At 44.7% G+C, this 22,391-nt stretch overlaps 2 protein-coding genes across 9 annotated transcripts in view; both read right to left on the bottom strand.

Annotated features, from left to right (window-relative positions):
* The window catches only part of CRYBB2 (crystallin beta B2), a 370,816-nt gene that overhangs the window by 67,126 nt on the left and 281,299 nt on the right, over positions 1 to 22,391 (bottom strand). The gene's annotated exons all lie outside the window — the stretch shown is intronic.
* The window catches only part of CRYBB3 (crystallin beta B3), a 205,900-nt gene that overhangs the window by 30,956 nt on the left and 152,553 nt on the right, over positions 1 to 22,391 (bottom strand). For 7 of the 8 annotated variants that reach the window (XM_066603887.1, XM_066603889.1, XM_066603888.1 and 4 more), the window contains 2 exons: positions 22,001 to 22,082; positions 16,836 to 20,149 (listed from right to left, as the gene is read on the bottom strand). The exons of the other annotated variant lie outside the window; for it this stretch is intronic. In XM_066603887.1, the coding sequence (XP_066459984.1) occupies positions 22,004 to 22,082 (79 nt within the window). In that variant the 3' untranslated portion in view covers positions 16,836 to 20,149; positions 22,001 to 22,003. Of the gene's footprint in view, positions 1 to 16,835; positions 20,150 to 22,000; positions 22,083 to 22,391 lie in introns of those variants that run through there. 8 annotated transcript variants of the gene reach the window in all.

The raw sequence follows: 22,391 nt of genomic DNA, 5'->3' as shown, positions 1-22,391 counted from the left end.
AAGACTGGAAAAGCAAGTGGTACTAATGAAAAGCAGCTGGAGGGTCAATTTTCTTCTAGGTTAATGATTGTGTATAAAAAGAGCATGGAAGAGAGGTAGAGTCTCTTATAAGAAAAGATGGTCAGAGGTTTACCAATCTGTAACACCTGTGTCTAAAAATTTTGGAACAATTTCAGAAAAATGTTCCATCCATGTAAAATTGTGAAGACTTTGAATATTCCCCCATCTACAGTACATAATATCAAAACATTTAGATAATCTGGAGAAATTTATGTGCACAAGGAACAAGGACGAAAGTCAATATTTGATGCTCAAGATCTACAAGCCCTCAGGCGTCACTGCATTAAAAACAGGCATGATTCTGTAATGTAAATCACTTCACGGACTCAGGGATAATTCCAGAAATCATTGTGTGTAAACACAGCTCGCTGTGCAATCCAAAAATACAAGGTAAGGGTGACTACTACCCACTACAGTTTTTACTGCGAAATCACGATTTTGCGTGATCACGATTTTAACATTACAAGTCCCATAGGCCCCTGCAGAAAAAAAAAACGCTGCGAATTTCGCAGTGAAAAAAACTGTAGTGGGTAGTCACCCTAAAGCTGTACCATGCGAAGAAGAAGCCACATATCGGCCCAATCCAGAAACACCGGTGTCTTCTCTAGGCCAAAGCTCATTTAAAATGGATTGAAGTGAAAAAGAAAACTGTTTGGATGCCATATCTTGTGGACTCAGGAAAAGAACCATCCAGCTTGTAATTAGCGTGCAGTTCAAAAGCCTGCATCTCTGATGGTATGGGGTTGCATTAGTGCCTATGGCATGAGCAGCTGACATATCTTTGTTGTTTTAGAACAACATATGGACCAATCCAGACAATGTCTCTTTTACAGATGGCCTTGCATATTTTCAGAAAGACAATGTTAAACCACATACTGCATCTATCACAACAGCATGGCTTCGCTGAAGAAGAATCTGGGTGCTAAGTTAGCCTTCCTGCAGTCCAGGAAAACATTTGGCGCATTATGAAATGAAAAATCCAGCAAAACAGACCCAGGACTGTTGGGCAGCTAAAATCCAACATCAGACAAGAATGGGATAACTTTCCTTTCCCAAAACTCCAGCAATTGGTTTCCTCACTTCCCAGATGTTTACACACTGTTGCAAAAAGAAGAGGGGATGTTCCACAATGGTAGACATGGCCCTGGCCCAACTTTTCTGAGATGTGTTGCTGCCATCAATTTTTTAAGAGTTAATCTTTTTTTTTATGAAAAATGTCTCACTTTCACTGCTGTGAATAAAATATGGTTCTATGAGATTTCCAAATCATTGCATTTTTTCCCTTACATTTATTAACCTTTAACAGCATCACAACTTTTTTGGAATTGTGGTTGTACTTCCATCATTGTTCCAGGATAGTCATGCTCCTTTGATTATGTTAAAACACAATTTCAATTGTATCTGTATTCTGAGTACCTAGATTAAATTGAAAGTTTTGGAGACACCCAGGGCAGGATACAACAGCCTTTCACAAAAATTCTGCACTCAATACCTCATAATTACAAAGTGAAAATAGAATGCTAGAAATCTTTGTAACTTTTAAAAAAATGTAAAAACCTGTGCTCGGTTCTTAGTTGAAGCACCTTTGGCAGTGATTACAGCCTCCAGTCTTCTTGGGTATGATGCTACAGGGTTTACACACACAGATTTGGGGATTTTCTGCCATTCTTCTCTGCTGATCATCTCAAGCTATATCAGGTTGGATGGGGGCCGTCTGTGAAGATCCATTTTCAGGTCTCTCCACAGATGTTTGATTGGTTCAAGTCAAGGCTCTGGCTGGGCCACTCAAGGACATTCACAGAGTTAACCCTAAGCCCTCCTGCGTTGTCCTGACTGTGTGCTTAAGGTCATTGTCTTGTTGGAAGGTGATCCTTCTGCCCAGTCTGAGGTCCTTTGCACTTTGAATCAAGTTTTATTAAGAATATGTCTGTACTTTCATCCATTCAGCTTTCCATCAACCCTGGCCATTCTCACAGTTTGACGCCCCCCCCCCCCCCCCTTACACACACACACACACACACACACAGTATGAAGCTGCTACCAACATAGCAGGTGATGAGCGGTGTCTGATTTCCTGCAGACATGACATAGTAACATAGTATGTAAAGCCGAAAAAAGACATATGCCTGCCCCTCCCCCCCCATGTTGATCCAGAAAAAGGCAAAAAAAAAACTGAGATAGAAGCCAATTTTCCACATTTGAGGGTGCGTTCACACGAACGTATATCGGCTCGGTTTTCACGCCGAGCCGATATACGTTGTCCTCCTGTGCAGGGGGGGGAGGCTGGAAGAGCCCAGGAGCAGAAACTCAGCTCCCGCCCCCTCTCTGCCTCCTCTCCACCCCTCTGCACTATTTGCAATGGGGAGAGGCGGAACGGGGGTGGGGCTAATTCCCGGAACTTAGCCCCGCCCCCGTTCCGCCTCCTCTCATTGCAAATAGTGCAGAGGGGCGGAGAGGAGACAGAGAGGGGGCGGGAGCTGAGTTTCTGCTCCTGGGCTCTTCCAGCCTCCCCCCCCCTGCACACGAGGACAACGTATATCGGCTCGGCGTGAAAACCGAGCCGATATATGTTCGTGTGAACGCACCCTAAGGGTAAAAATTCCTTCTTGACTCTAATCTGGCAATCAGAATAATCTGTGGATCAACGACCTTTCTGAGGTTATTAGTGATTATAACTAGAGATGAGCAAATGTACTCGTTTCGAGTAATTACTCGATCGAGTACCACGATTTTCGAGTACTTCCGTACTCGGGTGAAAAGATTCAGGGGGCGCCGGGGGGGGGCGGGGGGAGGCGTGGTGGAGCGGGGGGTAGCAACGGGGAACAGGGGGGAGCCCTCTCTGTCTCCCCCCCACTCACCCACGGCGCCCCCCGAATCTTTTCGCCCGAGTACGGAAGTACTCGAAAATTGCGCCGCTCGGGCGAAAAAGGGGCGTGGCCAAGTATGCTCGCTCACCTCTAATTATAACATATAATATTGTATCACTCAAGAAACGCATCCAGGCACCTTTGGAACTTTTATGAAATTTGCCATCACCCTGTCCTCAGGCAGAGTTCCATAGTCTCACTGCTCTTACAGTAAATAACCCCATTCTATGCTGGTGTAGAAACCTTCTTTCCTCTAGACGCAGAGGACGCCCCCTTGTCACAGTCACAGTCCTGGGTATAAATAGATGATGGGAGAGATCTCTGCATTGTCCCCTGATATATTTATACATAGTTATTAGGTCGCCATTGTTTTTCTAAACTAAATAACCCTAATTTTGATAACCTCTCTGGGTATTATAGTCCACCAATTCCATTTATTACTTTAGTTGTCCACCTTTGTACCTGCTCAAGCTCTGATATATCCTTCTTGGGTACCGGTGCCCAAAACTGTACACAATATTCTATGTACGGTCTGACCAGTGACTTGTAAAGAGGAAGAACAATGTTCTCATCATGTGCCCCTCTACCTCTTTTGAAGCCCCCTATGATCCTATTTGCCTTGGTAGCAGCTGCCTGACACTGGTTGCTCCAGTTTAGCTTTGTATTAATTAGGTGCAAGTCCTTCTCCATGTCAGTGTTTTCCATTTAGGTGACCTGTATCTCCCTGCACATGTGCATAACTTTACATTTATCAGTGTTCAACCTCATTTGCCACTTTTCTTCCCAAGCCCCCAACTTATCCAGTTCCTCTTGCAACTCCTTTGCATCCCTTCTTGTGTTAATTTATTTACATAGTTTTGTGTCCTGCTGCAAATATTGATATTTTACTGTGCAATCCGTCTACCGGGTCATTAATAAATATATTTAAAAAAATAGGGTCCAAAACCAACCCCTGTGGTACCCCATTAATGATGGTGATGCAATGAGTATGTACCATTTATAACCATCCACTGCTTTCTATCACAAAGTCGGTTACTTAGAATTGAAGCCAAAAAGCTCAATCTTGGTTTCATCAGAACAAAAAATGTCGTTCCTCACACTCTGAGATTCCATTAGGTGCTTTCAAGCAAACTTTTATGTGTCTTTTAACAAGCAGAGGATTCTTTCTGGCCACTCTACCATAAAGCCCAAATTGGTGGATTGCTGCAGTGGTGGCTGATCATCTTGAAGTTTCTACCATCTGCACACAGGTTCTTTGGAGCTTAGCCAGAGTGACCATTGGGTTCTTGGTCACCTCTCTTGCCAAGGTCCTTCTCCTCTCATTACTTAGTTTAGTGGGTTGGCAAGCTCTAGGATGCATCATTGTTTTTCTAAGCTTCTTCAATTTAAGAATTATGCACGCCACTGTGCTCTTGGGAACTTTCAGTACCTCAGAATTTTTTGTAGCCTTATCCAGATCTATACATTTACACAATCCTGTCTTTGAGTGTTATAGGCAGTTCTTTCTTCCTCATGGCTTGAAGTGTTATACCAAAGGGTCTGAATACTTATGTCAATTCCAAATGTTAGAAATCTTTGTAATTCTCACAAATATGAAAAACTAACATTTTGTTCTCACTTTGTCATTATGGCCTATTGAGTGCAGAATGATGGAGAAAAACATTAATTTATTTTTAAATTTGCACAAGGCAACAACATAAAATGTGAAAAAGTGAAAAGTCGGAAGACTTTCTGAATGCATTATATGCTCTCTACAGTGGGACCCTCTAGCCCATAGGCCTTATAGCATCATGTGGTTTGCATTGATTAAAAGAATAGTCTAGAATTATAAAAATTCCATTTTTTAAAATTCAAAAACACTCTTATCCATGGATTATGTTTTGTATTGCAGTAAAGTCCCATCCTCTTTAATGGTACTGATCCTTTCAGGAGAAACAAAACAAATCCTATATCAATTATAATGTAAATGGAATCTGTCATTATATTGACAAGGATCCACCCTGGTTGCAGCAGGGGTCACTTACCTTTTAGCTGCCCTACTTTTATAAGATGAGTCTGTGTGCTGCGGCATGTAATCCACAATATTCACAAGCTGCAACTAGCATCTGGCTGGACTGCATCTTTGCTGCTGAGAAATCATAGGACAAAGATCCCAAGGCCTTTTCAGTCAATAAACTTGGTCAGTTTGCCTTGCAGAAGCTGGCTTGTCACACTGTAAACAGAAATGGTCTTCAGCCCATTGGGTTGGGCCATAATTCAAAAGCTCACAGAGTTATCCAATGCTCGCATGGACAGTACTTTCAAAATGAATTAGGCTAATCAAATCCTAGCTATGTGATGAATTTCTTCCACCAATCCTAGATAAACTAAACAGGACAATTCAGAAAAATAAAACTAGGCCTACTACTAAGGTGACACTTATAACTACACCCTAGAGCCAGGTTGAGCCTAACACAAGCACAGTTGGACCTAGGATTTACAATGCTGTAAAAAACTATTTGCCCCTTCTCAAATACTTCTATTTTTGCATATTTGTCACACTTCAATATTTCAGATCATCAAACTACTTTTAATATTGAACAGAGATAACCCAAGTAAACAAAAACTTTTATTTTTAAATGATTATTTCAATTTTATTGAAAAAAAAATGTTACTTAGTCCTACCTGACCCTATGTGGAAATAGCAATTTGTTGGATGATCTTAAAGGGGTTGTCCCGCGGCAGCAAGTGGGTCTATACACTTCTGTATGGCCATAATAATGCACTTTGTAATGTACATTGTGCATTAATTATGAGCCATACAGAAGTTATAAAAAGTTTTTCACTTACCTGCTCCGCTGCTGGCGTCCTCGTCTCCATGGTTGCCGTCTAATTTTCGCCGTCTAAAATGGCCTAATGGCCAAATTAGACGCGCTTGCGCAGTCCAGGTCTTCTCCTGTTCTCTATGGGGCTCCGTGTAGCTCCGCCCCATCACGTGCCGATTCCAGCCAATCAGGAGGCTGGAATCGGCAATGGACCGCACAGAAGAGCTGCGGTCCACGGAGGTAGAGGATCCCGGCGGCCATCTTCAACCGGTAAGTATAGAAGTCACCGGAGCGCGGGGATTCAGGTAAGCACTGTGCTGTTCTTTTTTTCAGTCCCTGCATCGGGGTTGTCTCGCGCCGAACGGGGGGGGGGGGGGGGGGTTGAAAAAAAAACAAACCCGTTTCGGCGCGGGACAACCCCTTTAAGCAGTGTGACAAATTAGCAAAAAAATCTAAGGAATCATGTGAGGGGCAAATACTTCTTGATGGCATTATAGTGCTCAGAACTGACATCACAGTCATCTAAGATGTGGTCAGTTTGGGTTATTAGGACTGCAAGACTTGTTGGAACTTGCAGCAGTAATTTGATCATACAAATGTGCATGTATTAGCCTGTATAAAATGGACCTTACACAGGACAAAGTGGGGATGGTTTGGAGGTGTAACTTGACACTAAGTGTTCTGCCTCAGAAAATGACTTAATGGGATTTTGTCATTGAAAAAAAATCTATACTCACCTACTTCTCTCCCGTCCGTCTCCTTACCACATCTTCTTGCTGATCTTCTCCAGTGCCACCTTACCACACTGACCAGCTTGTTATGAAGGCTGTATTCCTCACATTCCTTCTAGGAAGGAATTCTGAGCAGTCTCTGGGGTACATTGGCTGGCAGGAAGAAGACAAAGTGAATCTTCCATCCGTATCAATCCCTCTCTCTCTCTAGTTCTGATACTGTTGAGATTTCTAAGGTATACATTCCAAATAGAAAGTAATCTTGACAGCAGCTGTCAGACCTAAGACAGCAATTAGTGTAGTGTGTGTGTGTGTGTGTGTGTTTTACCGACCAACCTTCGCCATGTATGAACCATATGGGGATTGAACCTGCAACCTTCAGTTCATGAGTGAGAGCATTCTGAGCCACACGAGGTCCCAAAGAGTGGGACTTGCAGGAATGCTGCAGAGGTATTGTTCCATCTCCCTTATTTGCATATTACCCAGAGGAGCATGAATGGCCTTATAAGTACTCTCATTCACTCACCTTCTAGGTTCTCTTCCTAAGGAGAAAATATAGCATTCCGGACCCCTGTATTTTATCAGCCCATGGATAGCCTGTCTGTGTGCTGTCCGATGTGTTAGAGAGTGGACATTGCATGTCCTGCTTTTGTCCATGAATGAGACCAGAATAGGGTACGCTGCAATTATTTTTATATGGACTACTGGTTTGTGAATAAAAAGAAAAAAATGCCAGCCTGAAAAGTCTCATTAAATTTAATGGGTCTGAGTTCTGTCCAAGTTTACTCATTTAAAAGCTCGCAGAGAATGCATATCTAAAACTCAACCGTGTGAATAAGACCTTACTCTTATACACATGCATGCTTTTTTTTAATGCTGACTCTCTCCTTCAATACTATGTAGAAATGATAATTGTCATATGGGCATGCATGTTCTTATATTGTTGGTAGTCAAGCACCTATATAGCAATTCTTTACTTGCTATATACAGTTATTAAGACACATCTAATAGAGCTGGTGTTAATGATATGCATCATCGTCTTATTTTTTGCCAGGGTCATGAGCTGAAGCCATTATGTCTTTGTCCTAGCTCATATGTAATGTCTATAAGTAAAAGGAAATCTAAATTACAAGGGAGTTCAAAGTAATAGCTATTTACTTATTAAGTGGTGACTGTAAGTTATAGAAGGGGCTCCAGTATTAGGGCTCATGATATGCGGTGAATGGAGGCAATGAAAGTCAATGGACTTTTTCTTCCATGCACACCTGCATGAGCACTGCGTATCGATGCGCAGGAGAAATAAATCGCAGCATGCTCTATTTCTCTGCATATAATACACAGCTCTTGCATGGGCTGTGTATGAAACACTGTCTCTATGTATGCATTGCGTGCTATGGAAAAGTGATTCTTCATGCATACGAGCAAAAAACAATTGCAGTTTCCGCTCATGGATAAAAAAAATAAAAAAAAAATAACAGCATGCTCCATCTTTGCGTGGATGGCTTTTATTGAAGTCAATTGACATTGCGGATTCCACTTCATCGCAGAGTTAAAAAAAAATCTGTACTGTGCATGTCTGAGGGCGAGCAGAACATTCGCAGTACAGAAAGAAGAAAAAGAAATCAGATATGTACAGACGCCGCTGCTGTCATGGCCAGATTCTGCATACAGAATACACCCCACCCCTGTGTGCATGCAGCATAAGGAGAAGATATTAGAAGTATGGGTTTCACAGGTTTTTTTCCCTTTTTTTTTTTTTTTGTTTTTAGCAAAAGGCCTCCTGCAGATGGCTGGGTCGGATCCCGCTGCAGGATGTAAGCCATGCCCCTACAGTGACCCGGCGGTCACCTCCTCCCCGCATCTCACTATGCGCTGGCTGTTGCACAGCTGCGCATATGCAGACCAGAACTGGTGCATCACCAGTGACGTTTCTGTGCGAGCCTCGCACAGAAATAGGCCATGCTGTGATTTGTTTACCACGCGGTCAAATCACGGCTGTCTGCATAGGCTTGCATTATCTAATGCAATCCTATGGCAGCAGGCACGGTCGCAAAAATCTGTGGGAAATCCTGCTGCGGAATTTCCGCCCGTGTGCATTTGGCCTAAGCCTCTGTTTTCAGATTAGTTTGGCTTTGTTATACAATTTGTACAATTACAAAATATGTCTTTTCATCATTTGGATAAATAAAAGAAGTGCATTAAATTAAACGCCAATCTAATTTGTGATTGTACACCTTTTATATGGGGTGAGACTGCTGTGGACTAGCCGTGTGAGGTCACTATGTATAATACCCCTTCGCTGTGGACAGCCTTTACATATAGTAAGATCACTGTCCCTTATTCCTGTGCTGTGACATTACCATGTATGACCTGTATTATGATACCAATAATTGCATTAGGCCCCTGTTGTAAAATGGCTGCATAGATTATGTATATACAGTGACAGCGTACGTACTGTAGTTTAGGGTTGGACTTAAAGGGGAATTAGCTCCGCCCCCATCCCACCTCTCCTCATTGAAAATAGTGCAGGGGGTGGAGAGGAGGCGGAGAGGGGGCGGGAGCTCAGAGCACTGCTTCTGGCTCTTCCAGCCTCCTCCCCCTGCAGAGAGAGACCACGTATATCGGCCGGCGTGAATACCCAGCCGATATACAGTCGTCTGAATGCACCCTCAACCTAGAAAAAAAAAAAATTTATTATACACACATTCAGTATGAGGTATGTACATGCAGCAGAGTCCCTTTTGTAAGCACTGTGTGTACTTTCATACATATTACAGATTAATTGCAGGAGTATGCAACAGTTTTTTCCTATATTAAATGGTCATATTTAAAAAAAAAAAAAAATCAGGAGGTATACATTGATATAGTATTTTCCCCCCCATACATTTTTATGGGCATCATATTGCAGCTTTAGAACTTGGCAATATTATTGCTCTGTGCAACTTCCATTTTTCATGAGGCCTAAAGAACCTTTTATACAAACGCATACTGAAGCGGTTGTTAACTAGTAGAGATGAGCGAACGTACTCGTCCGAGCTTGATATTCGTGCGAATATTAGTGTGTTCGGGATGCTCGTTACTCTTAACGAGCACCACGCGGTGTTCCGGTTACTTTCAGTTTCCTCTCTGAGACGTTAGCGCGCTTTTCTGGCCAATTGAAAGACAGGGAAGGCATTACAACTTCCCCCTGTGACGTTCAAGCCCTATACCACCCCCCTGCTGTGAGTGGCTGGGGCGATCAGATGTCACCCGAGTATAAAAGTCGGCCCCTCCCGCGGCTCGCCACACATGCCTTGTGAGTTAGCTGAGGGAAAGTACTATCGTGCTGGTGCTGCTGTAGGGAGAGCGTTAGGAGTCAGTGTAGGCTTCAAGAACCCCAACGGTCCTTCTTAGGGCCACATCTACCTGTGTGCAGGCTGCTGCTAGCAGTGTTTTTTTTTTTTTTCTCAAAATCGGCAGTGCAGAGCATTGCACCCGGTATTAGGGACAGAAGTGGTGCTTAGGCAGAGAGAGTGTTAGGAGTGAGTGTAGCCTTCAAGAACCTCAACGGTCCTTTCTAGGGCCACATTTAACCGTGTGGAGTACTGTGCAGGCTGATTTTTTTTCTAAAAATCGTCTGTGCAGAGCATTGCACCCTCCATTGATACTACAGGGACAGAATTGTGTAGGCAGGGCCACAACACAGTTATTGTTCATTGAATATACGCAGTGGGTCCTTCCCTTTGCAAAAAAGGAAAAGAAATTATATTTGGCCTGCCTGTGTCAGTCCTAAGGTCTCCGTGTACGTGTGTGCTGCGTGGACAACGTACAAAAATCAGACGCAACCAGCTACGGTTTACTGCAGGCTTGCGCCATTGTCTTTCCTGACTGGCAAATACCTGCTCTGCTAGAGTTAATAACTCTGCTACACTATAGTTGTGTGACACTTTTTGAGGGCCACACCACAGATATTAAACGTATTGTTCATTGAATATCCGCAGTGGGGCCCTCCCTTTGCAAAAAAGCGAATTCAATTAATTATATTTGGCCTGCCTGTGTCAGTCCTAAGGTCTCCGTGTACGTGTGTGCTGCGTGGAGAACGTACAAAAATCAAACGCAACCAGCTACGGTTTACTGCAGGCTTGCGCCATTGTCTTTCCTGACTGGCAAATACCTGCTCTGCTAGAGTTAATAACTCTGCTACACTATAGTTGTGTGACACTTTTTGAGGGCCACACCACAGATATTAAACTTCTTGTTCATTGAATATACGCAGTGGGGTCTTCCCTTTGCAAAAAAGGAAAAGAAATTGTATTTGGCCTGCCTGTGTCAGTCCTAAAGTCTCCGTGTACGTGTGTGCTGCGTGGACAACGTACAAAAATCAGACGCAACCAGCTACGGTTTACTGCAGGCTTGCGCCATTGTCTTTCCTGACTGGCAAATACCTGCTCTGCTAGAGTTAATAACTCTGCTACACTATAGTTGTGTGACACTTTTTGAGGGCCACACCACAGATATTAAACATATTGTTCATTGAATATACGCAGTGGGGCCTTCCCTTTGCAAAAAAGCGAATTCAATTAATTATATTTGGCCTGCCTGTGTCAGTCCTAAGGTCTCCGTGTACGTGTGTGCTGCGTGGAGAACGTACAAAAATCAAACGCAACCAGCTACGGTTTACTGCAGGCTTGCGCCATTGTCTTTCCTGACTGGCAAATACCTGCTCTGCTAGAGTTAATAACTCTGCTACACTATAGTTGTGTGACACTTTTTGAGGGCCACACCACAGATATTAAACTTCTTGTTCATTGAATATACGCAGTGGGGTCTTCCCTTTGCAAAAAAGGAAAAGAAATTGTATTTGGCCTGCCTGTGTCAGTCCTAAGGTCTCCGTGGACGTGTGTGCTGCGTGGACAACGTACAAAAATCAGACGCAACCAGCTACGGTTTACTGCAGGCTTGCGCCATTGTCTTTCCTGACTGGCAAATACCTGCTCTGCTAGAGTTAATACCTCTGCTACACTATAGTTGTGTGACACTTTTTGAGGGCCACACCACAGATATTAAACGTATTGTTCATTGAATATACGCAGTGGGGCCCTCCCTTTGCAAAAAAGCGAATTCAATTAATTATATTTGGCCTGCCTGTGTCAGTCCTAAGGTCTCCGTGTACGTGTGTTCTGCGTGGAGAACGTACAAAAATCAGACGCAACCAGCTACGGTTGAGTGCAGCCTTGCGCCAATTTCTTTCCTGCCTGGGAAATCAAATCACTGGTAATACAGCATGCTGAGGGGTAGGGGTAGGCCTAGAGGATGTGGACGCGGCCGAGGACGCGGAGGGCCAAGTGAGGGTGTGGGCACAGGCCGAGCCAGTGCGGTGGCCAGGGGTAGAGGCAGGGCCAGACTGAATAATCCACCAACTGTTTCCCAAAGCGCCCCCTCGCGCCATGCCACCCTGCACAGGTCAAGGTGCTCTACGGTGTGGCAGTTTTTCACAGAGACGCCTGACGACCGACGAACAGTGGTGTGCAACCTTTGTCGCGCCAAGATCAGCTGGGGAGGCACCACCAACAGCATGCGCAGGCATATGATGGCCAAGCACCCCACAAGGTGGGACGATGCCCGTTCACCGCCTCCGGTTTGCACCAATGCCTCTCCCCCTGTGCCCCAACCTGCCACTGAGATCCAACCCCCCTCTGAGGACACAGGCACTACCGTCTCCTGGCCTGCACCCACACCATCACCTCCGCTGTCCTCGGCCCCATCCAGCAATGGCTCTCAGCGCAGCGTCCAGACGTCGCTAGTGCCACAGTTTGAGCGCAAGCACAAGTACGACGCCACGCACCCGCACGCTCAAGCGTTAAACGTGCACATTGCAAAATTGATCAGCCTACAGATGCTGCCATATAGGCTTGTGGAAACGGAGGCTTTCAAAAGCATGATGGCGGCGGCTGCCCCGCGCTACTCGGTTCCCAGTCGCCACTACTTTTCCCGATGTGCCGTCCCAGGCCTGCACGACCACGTCTCCCGCAACATTGTACGCGCCCTCACCAACGCAGTTACTGCCAAGGTCCACTTAACAATGGACACGTGGACAAGCACAGGCGGGCAGTGCCACTATATCTCCCTGACGGCACATTGGGTGAATTTAGTGGAGGCTGGGACAGAGTCAGAGCCTGGGACCGCTCACGTCCTACCCACCCCCAGAATTGCGGGCCACAGCTAGGTGGTGGTATCTGCGGCGGTGTATGCTTCCTCCTCCTCCTCCTCCAACGCAACCTCTGTCTCGCAATCAAGATGTGTCAGCAGTACGTCGCCAGCAGTCGGTGTCACGCGGCGTGGCAGCACAGCGGTGGGCAAGCGTCAGCAGGCCGTGCTGAAACTACTCAGCTTAGGAGAGAAGAGGCACACGGCCCACGAACTGCTGCAGGGTCTGACAGAGCAGACCGACCGCTGGCTTGCGCCGCTGAGCCTCCAACCGGGCATGGTCGTGTGTGACAACGGCCGTAAGCTGGTGGCGGCTCTGCAGCTCGGCAGCCTCACGCACGTGCCATGCCTGGCCCATGTCATTAATGTGGTGGTTCAGCACTTTCTGAAAAGCTACCCCCACTTGTCATACCTGCTCGGAAAGGTGCGCCAGCTCTGCGCACATTTCCGCAAATCCCACACGCACGCTGCCACCCTGCGGACACTGCAACATAGGTTTAATCTGCCAGTGCACCGACTGCTGTGCGACGTGCCCACACAGTGGAACTCTACGCTCCACATGTTGGCCAGACTCTATGAGCAGCGTAGAGCTATAGTGGAATACCAACTCCAACTTGCGCGGCGCAGTGGGAGTCAGCCTCCTCAATTATTTACAGAAGAGTGGCCCTGGTTGGCAGCCATCTGTCAGGTCCTTGGAACATTTCAGGAGTCTAACCAGGTGGTGAGCGGCGATGCTGCAATCATTAGCGTCACCATTCCTCTGCTATGCATCTTGAGAAGTTCCCTGCAAAGCATAAAGGCAGACGCTTTGCGCTCGGAAACAGAGCCGGGGGAAGACAGTATGTCGCTGGATAGTCAGAGCACCCGCCTGGCTATAGCTCAGCGCGTTGAGGAGGAGGAGGAGCATGAGGAGCATGAGGAGGAGGGGGAAGAGACAGCTTGGCCCACTGCTGAGGGTACAGATGCTGCTGGGCTGTCATCCTTTCAGCGTGTATGGCCTGAGGAGGAGGAAGAGGAGGAGGAGGAGGATCCTGAAAGTGATCTTCCTAGTGAGGACAGCCATGTGTTGCGTACAGGTACTCTGGCACACATGGCGGACTTCATGTTAGGATGCCTTTCTCGTGACCCTCGCGTTACACGCATTCTGGCCACTACAGATTACTGGGTGTACACACTGCTCGACCCACGGTATAAGGAGAGCCTTTGCACTCTCATTGCCGAAGAGGAAAGGGGTTCGAGAGTGATGCTATACCACAGGGCGCTGGTGGAGAAACTGATGGTAAACTTCCCATCCGACAGCGCTAGTGGCAGAAGGCGCAGTTCCGAGGGCCAGGTAGCAGGGGAGGCGCAGAGATCAGGCAGCATGTACAGCGCAGGCAGGGGAACATTCTCCAAGGCCTTTGCCAGCATTATGGCTCCCCAGCAAGACTGTGTCACCACTCCCCAGTCAAGGCGGAGTCGGCGGGAGCACTGTAAAAGGATGGTGAGGGAGTACGTAGCCGATCGCACGACCATCCTCCGTGACGCCTCTGCCCCCTACAACTACTGGGTGTCGAAGCTGGACACGTGGCCTGAACTCGCGCTGTATGCCCTGGAGGTGCTTGCTTGTCCTGCGGCTAGCGTCTTGTCAGAGAGTGTGTTTAGTGTGGCTGGGGGAATCATCACGGATAAGCGTACCCACCTGTCAACCGACAGTGCCGACAGGCTTACACTCATCAAGATGAACAAAGCCTGGATTTCCCCAGACTTCTCTTCTCCACCAGCGGACAGCAGCGATACAAAAGCAATACGTAGGCTGCACCCGCGGATGGAAGCTACGTTCTCTCTCACCATCCAAAACGGGGACATTTCTGCTTCATCAATCTGTGTCTAATATTCCTCCTCCTCCTCCTGCTCCTGCTCCTGCTCCTCCTCCTGAAACCTCACGTAATCACGCTGAACGGGCAATTTTTCTTAGGGCCACAAGGCTCACTCATATAATTTTTCTAAACAATTTTTATATGTTTCAATGCTCTTAAAAGCGTTGAAACTTTAACTTGAACCAATTTTTCGTTAAACTGGGCTGCCTCCAGGCCTAGTTACCACTTAAGCCACATTAACCAAAGCGATTAATGGGTTTCACCTGCCCTCTTGGTTGGCCATGGCCAATTTTTTGGATGTACATTAGTACTGTTGATACAGCAATTTTTGTGGGCCCTCGCCTACAGTGTAATCAAATGAATTTTTAGCCCACCTGCATTACAGCTGATGTTACATCCGCTGTGTTGGGCAATGCAATGGGATATTTTTATGTACCGCCGGTGGGTTCCAGGGAGCCACCCATGCTGTAGGTGCACACGGAGTTTAACCTACATGTGTCCACTTGTAAAGAACCCCAGTCTGACTGGGGCATGCAGTGTGGGCCGAAGCCCACCTGCATTAAACATGACATTACTACCTCAGCTGTGATGGGCAATGCAATGGGATATTTCTATGTACCACCGGTGGCTTCCTGGCACCCACCCATGCTGTGGGTCCACAGGGAATTAAAAAATGCATCTGTTTCCACTTGTAAAGAACCCCAGTCTGACTGGGGCATGCAGTGTGGGCCGAAGCCCACCTGCATTAAACATGACATTACTACCTCAGCTGTGATGGGCAATGCAATGGGATATTTTTATGTTCCGCCGGTGGGTTCCAGGGAGCCACCCATGCTGTCGGTCCACAGGGACTTCACAATAGGGAGTTGTACCTGCCTGTGTCTATGAATTAAAAACCGCGGTCTGACTGGGGCATGCAGACACCTTGACAGAATGAATAGTGTGTGGCACATAGGTTCCCCATTGCTATGCCCACGTGTGCAGCTCCTGATGGCGGTGGCACAGGATTCTATTTCTCATTGCTTCTGTACAGCATTGTGGGCTATCGCCCCGCCCCTTTTAAAGAGGGTCGCTGCCTAGCCGTGCCAACCCTCTGCAGTGTGTGCCTGCGGTTCCTCCTCATCGCAGACGCACTTCTAAATAGACATGAGTGTGGCGTGGCATGAGGGCAGCTGAAGGCTGCGCAGGGACACTTTGGTGTGCGCTGTGGGGGGGAGGGGGGGCGGTTGGGCAGCATGTAAGCCAGGAGAAGTGGCAGTGGAGTGTCATGCAGGCAGTGATTGTGCTTTGTTGGAGGTAGTGTGGTGCTTAGCTAAGGTATGCATTGCTAATGAGGGCTTTTCAGAAGTAAAAGTTTTTCACACAAGGAAACCTTAGCGAGCATCGGCGAAATACAAAAATGCTCGGGTCGCCCATTGACTTCAATGGGGTTCGTTATTCGAAACGAACCCTCGAGCATCGCGAAAAGTTCGTTCCGAGTAACGAGCACCCGAGCATTTTGGTGCTCGCTCATCTCTATTAACTAGCAACAATTGACAGAGCATGTCGATAGGTGCTCATACCTGCCGTTAATACACAGCAGAGGTTCACATGTATATGTATGACCAGTCACTCCTACAATTGTTCATCCCCATATTGATCGCATATGTTGGTGGCACATCTACCAGCATGAGTTTATTCGTGGTTTCATATTGGAAGTGTTTGTACGTGCTTGGCCCCAGATAATTAACACCTTTATAATATAGGTTTATCGGAGGGATACAGTGTAGAGGGGACTCTTTATTATAGGAGTGTTTTTCCCCTTATGATACAATGTTGTGATTTTTAAATGTTATTAATTGGTCTGTCCTTAGTTTGTGGCACACCTATATACTTGTCTGTGCATTCATTAGTGAATGTTGTTATTTGATGGTGCCCGTCCTTTATGGTACACACTTTCACATAGGCAGATGATTGGGAACACAAACATTTGGCTGAACGTTCTGCCCGATCAGCAGTCTATGTAACAGGGCCTTTAGGCTTTCTGTACACGGCTGTACCTGCAGCGGAAGCCACATGCTTGTACCAAACACAGGATTGGATCTGATCAGAGGAATACAGGGAAGCTCAGACACAACACAAATATAGTGTTAATGATGCTTTGTAAGGGCACTGTTCAGTACTTAGGTTTTGTTTCCACACCCTAAATAGTGGATGGATGGATAAATGAATATATCCTGGTACCCAATTCAATAAAAACACCTAAATATCTCAATTTCTCCATTTTACATACTAAAATCAAATAGACAAAAGGACGCAGAAACAGACACTTGTTTTTAAATATATATATTCTGTGTATTCAAAACCAGTTTTATTGCAATACCATCTTTGTATAATGACTAGGTGTGCGGATATGTATATATACACATTTGTATGTATATACATCCATATAGACACACTTTTATAATGGAATAGAATTCTTTATTGGAGCAACAAACAATACAATCTGCTGCAGGTCACTGAGATGCAAGGAACATGTAAAGGCCTCCTCACAAGCATCCCATCCTGATACAGTAGTGCGACAGTAAGTGCAAAGGATTCTGGGATTATATACAAGTTAGTTTCTGTGCAAGAAGTTTTACAGTGGGAGTGCTACTGAGCTTTCACATATACATAACGACTTAAGTCCCCTTTAACTCTCTCATTACCAGTCATGTTTTTACAATGTTAATTTGTGGATGCGCTGGAAGATAACACATCAAATAATCTTGTATCCCCTTAGCTTTGGGAAGGCCGTTTCGTCAGCAGTGTCACTTGTACACATATAATGTAAAAGGTACTTATATCAATGCATTTAATTTATGTTAAAAGGAAAAAAAAAAATACACCCATGTACAATTTATACCAGGATAAGATCACCCATCGTCACAATTAACATTTTTCTGTAACTCCTTACTTTAGATTCTACAATACAGTTATCCCTTCAGAGAATGGGTTAAACAGGACTGCAAAGTTCTTGGCGTCAGGTGAGATGTTAGAAATTACCCCCCAACCCTCTATACATACATACAAGGTTGTTCAGGATTAGAAAAGGAGTGTTTGGTCTTTCTTCCAAAAACAGTGCCACTCTTGTCTTTCATCAAAAAAAAAAAAGTGCAAACCACTTTTTTTGCAACCCTGGACAACCCCTTTAATAGCCTGAGTATAGCACCCTCTAGGAAATGCAACACATAGCAGTGAATCTACAGCAAACAAATCGTTTGCAACTGATTCACCACATTCAGATCCAGCTATCAGCTAGCTGGCAAGAGGGAGCAAATCCTTTAAAATCCCAACAAAAACTGAATGCAATGTTTTTTCCAGTGCTGCGACTGATGTGACCACCTCCAAAATATCAATTCAGTTTTTTTTCAATCTCTTTTTGGCAAATCAAAAGGCTCTCATGATGCACAAATACGCTTAGGCAAACTGTTAATAAATGCAGGGGATAAAAGGAGGGCAAAATGCTGTACAAAAAAGGGGCTAGTTGCACCAAAAAAGTAGAAAGGTGAAGGTAATGCGCTTAGCTGTGACAGGAACATTCCTATCACAACTGATATACTGTGGTAGGCCTAGTAAAAGGGCTGGAGGGGCTGTGAATGATACAGGGGTTCTCATATTTGGTGTTCACATACGTACCACCTCATCAGGCCCTGCAAATAGTAGAACATGGTGTATACTTTTTGTCCAAACTTTTCAGTTAAAGTTTAAGAAACTCCAAGTTAGTAGAGGTGGAAGGGAGTTCTCCGGTCAGGGTCTCCTTTACTTGGATAAAGAAGGTTATAAAGAGCATCTCTTCCTGCATTACGCAGACAACCTATTGATTTCCCTTATGGTGGTGCTGCAAGCACACCAAACACTATCCACTTGTTTCTCCACAGAGTTAACCCTCTCTCTACTAGAAGTCACAATGTACCTCACCTTCATCAGCACGTAATGCCTTCTATCATACCCTGAAATAGGAAATAGAAAGGAAGTCTGTACATGGTCATTTGGAGGTCATTTCCCCCTTACAATCTTCAGACTATATTTTTTCAGAATGCAGAACACATACCAATAATCATCCACATAATGGAAAAGCCTGCAACACAAGACAGTAGTCTTAACGATCCCCCCCTTAAAGCCGACATTCAAAGTAAACGTCATGGGAAATTGACACCGATTCTGATGAGGTTACGATTATTGCTGCTTCAGCCTTTTCCCATCCTGCTTGTTGCCAGGTAGACTTTAGCTTCTGAAGCATGACTTGCTATAAGGCAACATTATGAAGTTCTCTTTAGCTCATCTATTGTGTATTAGACTACATGAGTTGTAGAAGAGGAAGGAGTTAACAGTTCTGCATGGAAGGGTAGGGCTGGATTTACACAACCTTTGGCGATTCATACGTTGTCCAATCAACTAGCCGTATCTTTTTACGGAGAACATTTTGTAGCTTTTTAGCCTTATTTTGTGCTTCAACCTTACAATATCTATTATCCCTGTAGGATAAAGTCTACCATGCTAGCTACTGTAGGCAGAGGAAGATCTGTCCCCAACTGGCTTCTATGATAAATCCAGCCCCATTTGAAATGCAAAAATAGGCACAAGAACAAGATCCAAGACAGAACCCAGCAGAAAACAAGAGGTTACACATAAGATGGGTATAACGGGGACACAAAGGGAAGCAGATATGTATGGAAGACAGGTAATGTTAAAGACACAGACGAAAGGTATGAATCTATCAGGCCATGCAAAGCAGAACATAGAGTAGAGGGATATGTAAAACAGCACACAGGCAAACCATGCATATATCATGTCACTAGTTTTAGAGTGCATCATGGAAGCAAAAAGAATGGTAATTACATGGTCAGAGAATGGTCTGTAGCCAGTGATAAACTGAAATATGGGTTCTAACGAAGGTGAAGGAGAATACAGAAAATATTAATGGTTTAAACAGTAAAACAGTATTGTGCAGAGGCCAAAATAAAAGCAAGGAAAACATAAAATACAGTGTGTTCATTATGACATTCTCTTTCCTATTAACAATTTTTAAAAATTATTTTACAAAAGTAGTCAAGCATTTTTGTTGTTATTGGCAGTAAACATTTTTGTTCTTTTCTATATATATATATTTATATACTCTGGGACGCATAAATCATCTGGATAGTGAATTACAATATTCTAAGCGACATAAAAGATAAATTCATTTGTGAAATTGATTTTTTTTTTATATCATAAACAAATACAAAAGTCAGTCTTTTTTTTCCCCCCCACTCATTCTACATCGAGTCTTCCGCATACAGAACAGGTTTACACATTCGCTTCATTGACAGGCGCTAGCGGCCAGTGTCCTGACTCCCTCCACTTCAATAGGTCATCAGGAGACATGACCTTTGGCTTTTGTACAGCTCTGTTTCAAGTAGGTATCCTTTTCAGTTTTAAAGTGACTTATCTCTTCTACAATAAAATACATTTTTGTTTGTATCTGTGTAAGTACTAAGCAGCTTTTTTCCGCAAAAATGGAAAGGCACGGAACACATTGCAGTTGAGATGAAGCAAGACAGCAGAAAGGTGTGCATCTGTAGGGCTGGGTGGATTAAGGCTTATGTTAAACTGCTGTGTCCTCTTCTGGTTCACGGTTGGACCTACAACAAATAGAATTTATAAAGTTAAAAGAAATACATAAAAATAAGTAGAAATAAACTTAAAATGGGAATCTGTCACCGGGTTCATGCCGCCCGAACTGCAAGCAGCTACCATACAGGTATGCCCATTGCCCCGTGTATGTGTTATTTGGAAACTCTGCAGAGTTTCACAATAAATACACTTGATAGCTCTGTTCCAAACTTTAAAGTCAAAGACGTGGGCCATGACATCGTCTCGCTGTCTGCAGCCTGCAGAGCGACAGCGTCTCCTTAAAACACAAGCAGGGAGAGCTATTAGTCAACGTGATGTGGGTGAAGAGAGGCCAACATGGCCCATCTTTTTGACTCCGCAGCTCATTCCAAGTCGGTCTTTAACCCTTTACAATCCAATTTTGGATTCAGGGTTTCCTAGGGGGTTTTCTCTTTCTGCCATTATACAATAGCGCCATCTGCTGACTAGAGCCAGTACTGCAGTATGGGACATGCTGGAGAGGCACCCCGACAACAGAGCAGTCAGTAACATACAGTAAGAATACCCTGCCGGACGTCTTCCGACATCGGAGCTGTACAGCCTTCAATCAGAATATCTGAAGATGTCAGACAGTGGATTGGAAGGGGTTAAAAAGTGTTGTTCTGAAACACTGCGGCTTATCTGAATAAACACGTACCTGGGCGCAGTAGATATAGCTGTGCTGGGTACATGCTACCAGTGGTTTGGGCAGAATGAACCTGGTGACAGCTCCCCTTTAAAATCAAAGGCTTTTAAACTAGGTCTAGGGCCAGGTTCACATCTATGCCTCAAGATGGCGGATTTCTGTTGTTCAGCTCAGTCATCAGAGCCAAGCAACAAAAATACCACAACAACCTGATTGGCTATAATGGGGTCTGTATGGTTTCCGGCATGCCGGTTATGCTATTTTGCCCAGGATTTTGTGCTGAATGTGTGACCTGGCAGGCTGTGTGAGATTCTGTCACAGCTACAGCTGCAAGTCCTCCGTGTGTACAGCATAAATGTCTAAGATGGTAAAACCTGTTGCTCACAGTTAAATCAATAAACGCTGCGCCTGCAATTATCAGAGCAGGCCACTACACAGGAGTCGGAGCAATCTGCTTCCGCTCCATACACTGTGTGGTGGTACCTGAACAGCTGATCGGTAGGGGTCCCAAGCTGCAGTCCCCAGCCGATCAAATTTGGTGACCGTTCCTCAGGATAGGGCATAAATGTATTCTAGAGTTATTTATACTTAAATTGATAGCATTTATAATGCACCGCTGCTTTACTAAGTAAACAGAAAAGAACTAAAGCAATATGGACAGCATCTTCAACTTTCTCATTTGTAGCACAGGCACAGAACACTGATACTTATTTTTAGACCCCATTTGAACTGACAGATGATCGCCCAAACGATAGTTTGAGTGACCGTTTTGAGCGATCATCTTTGCATAGTCTATAGTAGCTATGTAGCTACTAAAGAGCTATGTAGGCGGAGCGGGACACCGCCGATATCCCTTGGTAAACAATACAGCTGTTATGCACAAGTAAACAGCTGCTTTGTTCTCTGTGCTTACAGCTCGTGTCCCACTGTGAACTACCAGTGGGACGCGAGCTGAAATTATCTTATCAGCGCTGCCGACTCTCATAACAGCCTGCACCGCTGATAAGAGTTCATCGTTTAATTCAAGACAACTAGAATTGAGTGAGAAACGACTCGTGCACGAAAACTGCACGATGTCCGTGCATTTAGATTCAATGGTTATCGCTCAAAAGATGGCATTGAGTGAACTTAAAGCGAGAATCATTGTGTCTAATTGGGCCTCTAGAAGGAATTTAGAACAAATTTACAAACACACCTGTTAACTCTGGTTCTCATACTGGCTCTGTCTCTTCTTTGATTTCAGCTCCTTTAACCACTGCGGGGATTCACTTGCTCCTCTGAAATCAGTAAAATAGAAATGAGCAATATGCACAACTACTCTATGATCCCTTGTTTGACCTGTCAATGTATTTATCCATACATGTTAAGCTCTGTTCACATCAAGGTTATGGGCTCAGTTTAATGTATACACTAGGAATTCTAAGTTGAATAGTTATCTGTGATTGATGTCATACAATACATCCATACCCATAAAGTCCCATGGTAAAGAAAAAGAAACAAAGTATACATTTTTTTTACTGCTTATTACTGTGTGGAACAGTATATTTTACTAGGCTATCCATACCATTTTAATGGTATACTTATGT

This window comes from Eleutherodactylus coqui, chromosome 5 (genome assembly GCF_035609145.1).
Source record: "Eleutherodactylus coqui strain aEleCoq1 chromosome 5, aEleCoq1.hap1, whole genome shotgun sequence".
NCBI classification, from domain to species: domain Eukaryota; kingdom Metazoa; phylum Chordata; class Amphibia; order Anura; family Eleutherodactylidae; genus Eleutherodactylus; species Eleutherodactylus coqui.
This window is presented reverse-complemented; position numbering and strand designations above follow the sequence as displayed.